General features: G+C 43.6%; 1 protein-coding gene across 1 annotated transcript; it reads left to right on the forward strand.

Annotated features, from left to right (window-relative positions):
* Positions 1-1,719: 1,719 nt before the first annotated feature.
* LOC148042091 (putative cellulose synthase A catalytic subunit 1 [UDP-forming]) lies at positions 1,720-8,116 on the forward strand. Its single transcript, XM_087685445.1, has 14 exons — positions 1,720-1,940; positions 2,647-2,842; positions 2,934-3,148; positions 3,252-3,357; positions 3,450-3,642; positions 3,746-4,012; positions 4,145-4,490; positions 4,577-4,714; positions 4,815-4,940; positions 5,022-5,234; positions 5,363-5,624; positions 5,869-6,065; positions 6,151-6,501; positions 7,172-8,116. The coding sequence occupies exons 1-14, from the start codon at positions 1,860-1,862 to the stop codon at positions 7,748-7,750; spliced, it is 3,270 nt and encodes a 1,089-aa protein (XP_087541571.1). The 5' UTR covers positions 1,720-1,859; the 3' UTR covers positions 7,751-8,116.
* The last annotated feature ends 2,260 nt before the right edge of the window (positions 8,117-10,376 follow it).

A 10,376-nucleotide genomic window follows, 5' to 3' on the forward strand; every position in this document is an offset into this window, starting at 1 on the left:
TCGGGGTCCATGAATTGTTGTTGAGGTTGGTGTTGAATCTATTCTGGTTCCCTTGGGCTATCCTCTTGCCCTTTAGATCCACTAGTCTTTCAACCATTCTCATGGCCTCGACTAAGTTGGTTGGCTCCTGCCTCTCTACTTCTCTTCTGGCCCATTCTTGCATTCCAAATAAGAATCCATGCAATTTGGTGTTAGTGTCCATGTTGGGTAGTTGCAACATGAGTTGCTTGTATTTGTTGTACTCTTTCATCTTCCCTTGGGTTTGCTTGAGGTTTCTCCATTCGTCTCTGACTTTGAATTTTTCCATCTTTGGAATGAAATAATCTTTGAGTTCCTCTTGGAGTTCTTCCCATGAAAAGATGGTGTGTCCATGCTCCTGTTCCAGCAGTACCAACTAGCAGCGTCCTCCTCCAAGTAGATTGCTACCACCTTTGCCTTCCTATCTTCGGTGATCCTGGCATCTTTCAAGTATTTGTCAACTTCTACAATCCACTTCTTCAGAACCAACCCATCCCTCTCTCCTTTGTACTTGGCAGGTTGGGGCATCTTGAATTTGCTATAGTCGTCTTCTGAGCTATCACTATCCTCCTCTTCTCTACGGTTGTGTTTCTTGTTCTTCTTCTTGTCCTTGTTCTTACTTTCCGCTTTTACTACCTTCTCCTTGTCTTTTCTTGTATCTTGCGTCCTCTTAGAAGTCACTTCTCTCCCTAATCTATTTATCTCCTCTTGTATTTTCTGCATTTTCTCCTCTTCTTGTTGTTGTAACACCCATTCTCTATAGTCCTACTCCACTTCTAATTTTCTTCTCCTTTCCTCTTCCTCTTCCTTCATTTGCATGTTCCTCCAAATTGACTCCAGCATGCCTGACATGCCCTCCAACTGCCTCTCCAATCTGCCTATCTTCTCCTCTTGGGCTACTCTCCATTCTTGCCCTCTACTCTTCTTCCTCTCTTTCATTGTTGGGATATGTACATTCTCTTTGTCGTCCTCCATGTAGTCCGCAGGGGTGGGGGGGGGGGGGGGGGTGGGGAGGGGATGCAGGAAAGCCGTATTTCGCCTTTGGGTGGTGGTTGTGTCGCGGGGAAGTTGCATCATGACTTTAGACTGTGGATGGTGTTGGGGTCATCGTGTCGGGGTGTCACGCCAAGGTTGACACGACGTGGGGCGACACACCGTGGGTCATTTCGGCTCGTACTCTTTGGGGCACTGGATCTTCTCTCTTGCTTCCATGAGCACTCCTTCACTCTGAGCAAGAGTTGCTCTGATACTAAGTGTGATGCACTTGCACTCATTACTCACTCAACACGACACACAAAGGCAACACGATATGTGAGAGTAAGGTATACTCTTATATTATTCAATCAAAGAAATGGTACAACATAGACACATTCCAAGACTACACCCTCATGACGTCGCACATAAGAGAGTTCACCATTGGGTATAAAGAATCACACGTAGAGTGGAAACCAAATAGGACTCACAGTCACTACTACTCCTTACACCACCACCACCACCACCACCACCACCCCCCCAACGGTCTTGTGCTCCCCACTTGAGACGCCATGATATGCCTGCCAAGTCTTCAAATTTGTGGGGGCAGGAAGTGTGGGGGCAGGAAGTGCAGTGCTGCTGCCACACACGACGATCTGTAATCCTAGCGCTCCATTTTGCCTGCGTGTGACTGGGGTCTTATAAACTACAAGCTTGGCTCGCCCTTTCATTTTACTACAAGAAGCAGAAGAGGAAATCACGCCGCAGCAGACCGGGAGTGAATGTAGGGTGTTGTTGTTTGCATTTTGTCTCCCCCTTTCACGTCGCCTGACAGACAAAAAGAAGGCCCAGCGATCGATCTTCGTCCCATGGAGGCCAATGCCGGCCTCGTGGCCGGCTCCTACAGGAAGAATCAATTGGTTGTCATTGCCCCTCCCGAGTCGCACGCTGTAAGTGTTCCCCTGTTCTCCCCCCCCGTCCCCCCCGGATCTGCCATTCGACCTCTCTCTACTTTCTTTGCTACTATCTAGCTCCGAATTGCAGGTCCTCACGATGTTTTTTAGCTCCTATTTCCCCCTAATTTGCTGGCTCACTGTTTTCCCATGGTCTGCCAGAAAACCTCCCATTCGCTCCCCCGCCCCCCGTTCAATTTCCACCTCTCTCCTCTCTATCGCTCTCATGTTTCTGCAAATGACAAGTAGGGGTAGTGTAAAGACTCTACTTTTACTGTTCAACCGTGACTTAGGGTTCTGGGATATGCCAGCTTATGCTACACTTGGGAGAAGCTCATTCTTTCACAAGAGCGATCGGCGATGGTAATGTGTATCATGATTAACCACCCATCAGCAACTACAGCGACGAAGGTTGTTGACAGAGTCTTATTGTTGTATTTCTTCCCCAGTGTCCTCCTAGCTTACGGTGGATAGACCTCTACAATTCACATAGCGGTCTTTGAAGTAGGTTTCATTATGCAGGGGGTTTCAATTATCTGTCTTGGCTCAATCAGCAGTAGAATGTGAGCTGCCCATCGATTCTTTTCTGCCTAGTCATATCTAAAACTTTGCTTATGGTTTCATTTGCCATGATTTTGGACATGGAAACATCAATGGTGGCTTATTCTTGTTCTCTTGGATACTCAACTGTGCGATTCTGCAGCCAAGGCCCTTGCAGCATGCCACTGGCCAGGTTTGCCAAATATGTGGTGATGATGTGGGGATTACCCCCACTGGTGAGCTGTTTGTGGCATGCAACGAATGTGCCTTTCCAGTGTGCAGGCCATGCTACGAATATGAGCGCAAGGATGGCAACCAAGCCTGTCCTCAATGCAAAACAAGATACAAACGGCACAAAGGTTAGCCTGTATGCAATTTGCTGGCAGTTCAGAAACACGTATTTTCTCCTAAAACTGTGGTTTCAACCTTCTGATATGCATGAAAGTGCAGGAAGTCCTCGAGTTGTGGGTGATGAGGAGGAAGAAGATGTGGATGACCTGGAAAATGAGTTTAGCTATGTTGATATTCATAACCAACAGAGGCAGCACAGCTCTGAGCTCACAATGCAAGGCCGAATGAGTTATGGTAGTTCGGACGAGAGGAGCCCTCCACGGCAGCCTACACCAATGATTCCTCAAGTTCCTCTCCTGACTAATGGCCAACATGTGCGTGTTACGTTCTCTGTTTGCAGCAGCTGTTAACAAGCACTGAAGAATAAAAGTGCCATTCGCTTTCATTGGAGGTCTGACTTTGCCAGGTATTTCACAGGTCTCTGGAGAGTTGGGTATGTCTCCGGAGCATCACACACTGGTTACACCTCCAGGGCTTGGCAAGCGAGTTCATCCTCTCCCTTATTCTGATCCAAACATACCTAGTAATTTTCCCTTTAAAATAATTGTGGTTGTTTTCCGGGCTTTTTCAGTGTGCTTCTTAACATCCTGAGCTAACAAGGATTGCACAATGCAGGCTCTGTGGAGTCCAGGAGCATGGACTTTAGTAGGGAATTCAGCCCCTATGAGTTTGGAGACATCGCTTGGAAAGAGAGGCTGGACAGTTGGAGGACCAAGCAGGAAAAGATGCAGATGATGATGACTGAAGGACATGCAGGAGGAAGAGGGAGTGATCAAGATGAGAACGGTCAAAATGGAGACATCAGTATGTAAGTGAGGAAATTGTCTTGTCTCATTTTTAGCTTGTTCAAGTCAGCACACCTGAGAGTGCTTGGACAGGTATGTGTTCTAAGCTGAATATTGTACTGGCAGGATGGATGATGGAAGACGGCCACTTTCTAGGAAAGTGGCCATTTCTTCTTCCAAGCTTAACCTTTATCGAATTGTTATAGTGATCCGTCTGTTGATTCTGGCATTCTTTCTGAGATTTCGAATACTGAATCCAGTTAGTGATGCCTATGGACTCTGGCTTACCTCTGTTATTTGTGAGGTATGGTTTGCTATATCATGGATACTTGATCAGTTTCCAAAGTGGCTTCCAATCAACAGAGAAACTTATCTAGATCGGCTTTCATTAAGGTGGTTTTTTGAACTTGAACTTTAATTGTTGCTTTATCTCTTAAATTTTCATCTCAATATTGTGAGGCTGAAAATTAAAGTTATATTATGAGGTGTGTCTTTCTAGCTGTACCTGGTTTTTGGCTGCTCCAGGTTTGAGCCTGAAGGAAAGCCTTCAAAGCTTTCTGCAGTGGATGTTTATGTCAGCACAGTGGATCCTATGAAAGAACCACCACTTGTCACAGCTAATACTGTCCTTTCTATCCTGTCGGTGGATTATCCAGTGGACAAGGTGTCTTGCTATGTGTCTGATGATGGAGCAGCCATGCTAACGTTTGAGGCGCTCTCAGAGACCTCAGAGTTTGCAAGGAAGTGGGTTCCTTTTTGTAAAAAGTTCAACATTGAACCTCGGGCACCTGAGATGTATTTTGCACAGAAAATTGACTATTTGAAAGACAAAGTCCAACCTACCTTTGTTAAAGAGCGCAGGGCAATGAAGGTCCGCTTGTCTCTGCAGCATGACCTTTCATTTTTTTGTTTCTTGCTTCCTTCTTTCACCAAGTTCCAATTCTTTATGGTTTTCAGAGAGAGTATGAGGAGTTTAAGGTCAGAATAAATGCTTTGGTTGCAAAGGCACAAAAAGTGCCAGAAGAAGGATGGACTATGCAAGATGGCACTCCTTGGCCAGGGAATAATCCTCGAGATCATCCTGGGATGATTCAGGTAATATCTTTTTTAAGGGAGTATCAGCAAGATGCCTTTGCATGGCCAATTAGAAAGTAAAATGAATTTGAAACCTTAACGTCTATGTCATGTAATGCAGGTGTTCTTGGGTCATAGTGGAGGTCATGATACTGAGGGCAATGAATTACCACGGTTAGTGTACGTGTCCCGCGAGAAGCGCCCTGGCTTCAATCACCACAAGAAAGCTGGTGCCATGAATGCTTTGGTATGCATCATGCAGTTTTTAAGATGTTGTTAAACATTGCATGTAATGATCTTCTAAGCTGTTTCTCTGCCTTTTGTCTAGGTGAGGGTTTCGGCTGTTCTCACCAATGCACCATATTTCTTAAATTTGGATTGTGATCACTATATTAACAACAGCAAAGCTCTTCGTGAGGCAATGTGCTTCATGATGGATCCACAACTTGGCAAGAGAGTTTGTTATGTGCAGTTTCCTCAGAGGTTTGATGGCATTGATCTTCATGATCGTTATGCCAATCATAATACAGTGTTCTTTGATGTGAGTGGAAATGGCCCTATCATACTTTTCCTTTCCCTCGGTTTTTCCCACCATTTGGAAATGACTCGTACTTGTTGGTAGTTCGCATGATGACTTGAAGCTAAGTTTGAAGATGTTCTTTTGTTTAGATCAACTTGAAAGGACTTGATGGAGTCCAAGGTCCTGTCTATGTGGGAACTGGGTGCGTCTTTAGAAGGCAAGCACTGTATGGTACTGATCCTCCTATCAGCGACAAGCCTCCTCAAGATGATTTCATCACTCAACTTTGCTGTGGTCCTCGCAAGAAAGGCAAGGCGTCCAGGTCAAAACATTCAGAGAAGAAGGCACCTGCAAGAAGCGACTCATCTGTCCCCATGTTCAGCTTGGATGACATCGAAGAGGGCATAGAAGGTACTTGAGTTGCAGGTTGTGAGATGGTTGTGCCGTCTTAGGAGGCCTCGGGATGTTTTGATAAGGACAGTATTGATCCTTTATGATTTACTATGGTTTCTCTCTTCTACTGCACTAGTGGCCTTGGGATATTTTGATAGGGATAGTATTGATTCCTATGGTTCATCTCTTCTATTGCACTAGCTTATACAGGTGATTCCTTTGATCATTCCATCTGAAGGACTTCTTTTTTTTGAGGATACAGGGTATGATGAGGACAACACTTTATTGATGTCTCAGAAAAGCTATGATAAGAAGTTTGGCCAGTCGCCTGTTTTTGTGGCCTCTACATTCTATGAAGATGGTGGAGTGCCACCTTCTGCTTCTCCTAGTTCTCTTCTCAAAGAGGCTATTCATGTAATAAGTTGTGGTTATGAGGACAAGACAGAGTGGGGTAAAGAGGTGGGTGCCTTGTCCTGCCTTTGACTGGTTTGTATCATGACCCTTCGTTTCAGCTCTAAATGAAGTTATGCTTGGGTTTCCACAGATTGGATGGATCTATGGTTCAGTCACAGAAGATATCTTGACTGGTTTCAAAATGCATTGCCGAGGATGGAGATCTGTTTACTGCATGCCTCTGAGGCCTGCCTTCAAGGGTTCTGCTCCGATCAACCTTTCAGATCGACTAAATCAGGTTCTTAGATGGGCGCTGGGATCGGTGGAAATTTTGCTAAGCAAGCATTGTCCTCTTTGGTATGGGTATGGAGGGCGACTGAAGTGGCTCCAGCGATTGGCCTATGTCAACACTATTGTATACCCCATTACCTCATTACCTTTGTTGGCATACTGTACTCTGCCAGCTGTGTGCTTGCTGACTGGAAAGTTTATCATCCCTTCGGTGAGTTGATTTTTAAGTTTCTGGACTATGTTTATGAATTTATATATTGGGGTGTGTGTGTGGAGTGCACTGATAGCATGCCTTGCAGCAGTAGATGTTGGATGCGAGTTGGCATTTACTGTGAACGGTTCCCCACTATCGTGGTGTTTACCTTCTCTGGTGTGCCCATGTTTGTCAACTGCGTAGTACTCATGTCCCTGGTATCATGTGTTTAGTGAACTCGTCTGTCTGAAGGAAGTGTGTGTGTCTGTGTGTATTTGGAGGATTATATGGATGTATATGTGTGTGCATGTATGGATGTATGTACATATGCATGTATGTATTTTATGTATGTATTTTGGCAGATTTGCAGTCTGTTATTGAATACCAAAAAGGATACGGTTTTCTAAAGGTAGAAGATGGGATAGCGGCCTAACCATTTACTTACAACAGATACAAATCTCAGCAACCCATTATAGTTCTTGGAAATGCTACCGGCAGAGGAGTTTGTACTTCTGGATGTAGTTTCAGTGTTGTTCAGCAGAAGGCTTGATTTATTCGTGTTTACTGAATCTCTTGTTCCGTGCATCTTGCGATGTTGAAAATAGGTTCTAAGCCCAAAGTTGTTTAGCAAAAAGCTAATACGGAAAGCTTGAACAAATATCTTTTGTGCATTTTTGTGCTCATGCAGATCAGCAACTTTGCCAGTCTTTGGTTCATCTCTCTTTTCCTGTCCATCTTCGCTACGGGTATCTTGGAAATGAGATGGAGTGGAGTAGGCATTGATGACTGGTGGAGGAATGAGCAGTTTTGGGTGATCGGAGGAGTGTCAGCCCATTTATTTGCAGTCTTTCAAGGGCTGCTGAAGGTCCTTGCTGGGATTGACACTAATTTTACTGTGACAGCCAAGGCGGCAGATGACACCGAGTTTGGGGATCTGTACGTGTTCAAATGGACAACACTTCTGATCCCTCCAACGACATTAATTGTCGTCAATCTGGTTGGTGTTGTGGCTGGCATTTCCGATGCTCTCAACAGCGGCTATCAATCCTGGGGTCCCCTGTTTGGGAAGCTTTTCTTTGCATTCTGGGTCATAGTCCATCTTTATCCTTTCTTGAAGGGGTTGATGGGAAGGCAAAACCGCACACCCACGATTGTGGTTGTGTGGTCAATCTTATTAGCATCGATCTTTTCCCTTCTCTGGGTGAGAATAGACCCTTTCTTGAGTCAAACTACCACAAGCTCATCAAGTTGTGGGGCGAATTGCTGATGCTTTTGAGCCCGCAGTCACTCTACTCTCTCTGTCTGCCAGGTGCTAACAATGGGGATAATTCTGAGTAGGCAGGTGGACTGTAAACATTTTGTTTATGCGTGTATTTATGTGCTTTGTTCTCACCACTGTGTTTGGTAGGAGCCGAGGTACTGTCTGTATTCGTAGCCCTCCCTCAAGATTGTACGACGGACACTGATGAACTCCTGCTATTTGTATCTCTGTGAAAAGGTATTTCGTCTCACTAATCAATGTAATTATGGCTTGTGATATGGTGCCCTCCTCTAGCATCCGAATCTTTCCGATCAAGTACTGGCCATAAAATCTCATTCTCTCCAGATTTAGTGGACATTGAAGGCTTTCCAATGAGTTTGCTCACATGATCATTGCAATAATAGATATTGTTTAGTGTAATAGTAGATATTGTTTAGTAGATATTGCAATAGTAGATATTGTTTAGCTACCTTTGGAAATGTCACGTCGCCTCCAACCGTCTGTACATCAAGCTTATGTTTCCATTGAGATGGGATAATAGAATCCTTCTTGCCTTGACAGCACTAATATGGCTTGGTAAGAACCTTTCATGGCTTAGAAGGGGCTTCTATCGTCCTTATTCAATGGGGCGCTTGTCCTTCTTCCATTGAGATGGGGACGAGAGCAACTGTCTTGCCATGATAGCACCAATGCATGCCCTGGCAGGGACCTCTGTACCATCTCTAGATTTTTGAAGTCGGTTATTGGCTCCATGCACTCCAGCATCAGACTAAGCATCCCCTAGTCCTTGTATGGCCCTTTCTCATTTGCTTGTGTGTCACAAATTTCCTGTCTTGTCCTATCCACTGGATTGGGGCACTGGTAGATTGTTGCTTATTACGGGTCATGACTGTACATACTTAAAGCATTGTGAGGCATTTTGTGGAGGATCTACATTGAGTAACTCGGAGATTGAGACTTGGTCTTATGAGCTTGAGAACAAGTGTATCATCATTGACCCAGCCTTGATGGTATGTATAAGAGGTGCGATTGGCTAGCACGCAAGGTCTCATGGCTATGTGAGACTCGACACACGAGTATGTTACATTGAGGTGTAGTATGAGGGTAGCTTGAGATGATCGAATGGCATGGAGGACGAGGTTATGGGGTGTGGCTCTTGATAAAAAGAATTGAAAGTGAGAGGGCTAGGGGCATGAAAAGTTGGTTTTCGAGAGCCTATGTAATGGGGTCTTGCCAAGGAGAAAAGCACTAGAGCTAAATATGATGTTCGAGAGGTAGACTAGACCTACATAAGTTAGCAAAATTGGCTATCAATGGTGTTTCCTTTCCTAGACGTAGCTGTAGGAGGTGTTTGTGGCTTGTTCCAAGATGTGAAGACAAGATGCTGCTAAGTAGGGTAGGGGAGCCTAAAGGTGGCAAGAGGCCGTGGAGAGCTAGTAGAGCACAGAAGCGGCGTTGTGGCATTGCAAGTGATATATTTGGGCAAAGACTATGAGAACAAAGCTTATACATATTTAAAGGAGAGAGTTGCTCTATATCCAAAATGCTTGGAGTGATGTGCTTGCCTGGGAGTTTTCCTCTCCTCATTATTGACATCAAGTTCATACTTTGAGGACACGTCCTCATATACCATGTTCCATTGATGATGGTCTAAAGATTGTGATGTTGTACCTAATTTTGACTTGTAAGGAGGTGGTTTTTCAATTCTATACTATCATCAACCCTTTCTAATGATCTATTAAGCTGTGAAGTGATGTGTCTATCTTGTGATGTAAAGTTGTTTGTATGTGCTCGTGCTTGTGGGTTATGTTTCTTTTCAGTATCACATTGTGCTAGATAGGACTAGACATGGGGTGTACCAGGCTTAAGTCTCTATTCAACTTTCACGTGATACCAAGAGGTATGGATTTTTATCTACTAGTTTGTTACATAGGTCAATTTGACCTTTAGTAGGTCTCAATAAATCTTTCTTTCTCTTTCTTCTTTCCTTCCTTTCTTTTCTATTGCAATAGATATTAAATCCTCTTACCATAGCTTAGCACTTCAATACATAAATGGAGAAGAAATTACAACAAAAGCATGAGTTGATTTGATTTGCTTTTACCCAAAAAGAGTCCTTTTATGAAAATAGAACAAGTTTTTTTGTTATTTGATCTTGTTTAATTGAACCAAGGTATTGGACCTCAATATATCAAATAAATAATAAGACTCAAGGCTAAATAATAGTCCAATGCCAATGCTAATACATCTCATAAATAACAATTGATAAGTAGTAGGCAACATTGTATAAAATAAATTTGTGGATTTTAGTAAATAGTAATACTGTGAAACAATCTAGACTCAATTGAATGCTCAACCTAGTATCCTAGATATATCCTTGCATGCCTTTACACATTATCCAAGCCTAATAACAAATAAAGTTAGCGTGAGAATTGGCATGAATAAATAATTTCTCAACAACACTAAAAATACAAAAGATTAAATGTCAGTTTTAGATAAATCAAAAAGTCAAGGGACACTCCAAGGGCATTTCACTCTTAAGAAGGCAAGTACTCTCTACACATGTAAACACTAATACGATCTTATCTACGATGTCTTTGCGTCTCTTCATGGTTGAGATGATTAAGGATGC

The sequence above is a fragment of the Lygodium microphyllum genome, chromosome 1, assembly GCF_053477565.2.
Source record: "Lygodium microphyllum isolate KBCC chromosome 1, Lygodium_microphyllum_v1.1.10, whole genome shotgun sequence".
Taxonomy (NCBI): Eukaryota; Viridiplantae; Streptophyta; class Polypodiopsida; order Schizaeales; family Lygodiaceae; genus Lygodium; species Lygodium microphyllum.

What these genes read in the sequence shown, in the direction of transcription:
- LOC148042091 (XM_087685445.1), top strand. Translation starts at nt 1,860, where the DNA reads ATGGAGGCCAATGCCGGCCTCGTGGCCGGCTCCTACAGGAAGAATCAA. An exon ending in ATCATCCTGGGATGATTCAG is followed by an intron (nt 4,715 to 4,814) that starts GTAATATCTTTT and finishes CATGTAATGCAG; the next exon opens with GTGTTCTTGGGTCATAGTGG. An exon ending in GAAAGTTTATCATCCCTTCG is followed by an intron (nt 6,502 to 7,171) that starts GTGAGTTGATTT and finishes GTGCTCATGCAG; the next exon opens with ATCAGCAACTTTGCCAGTCT.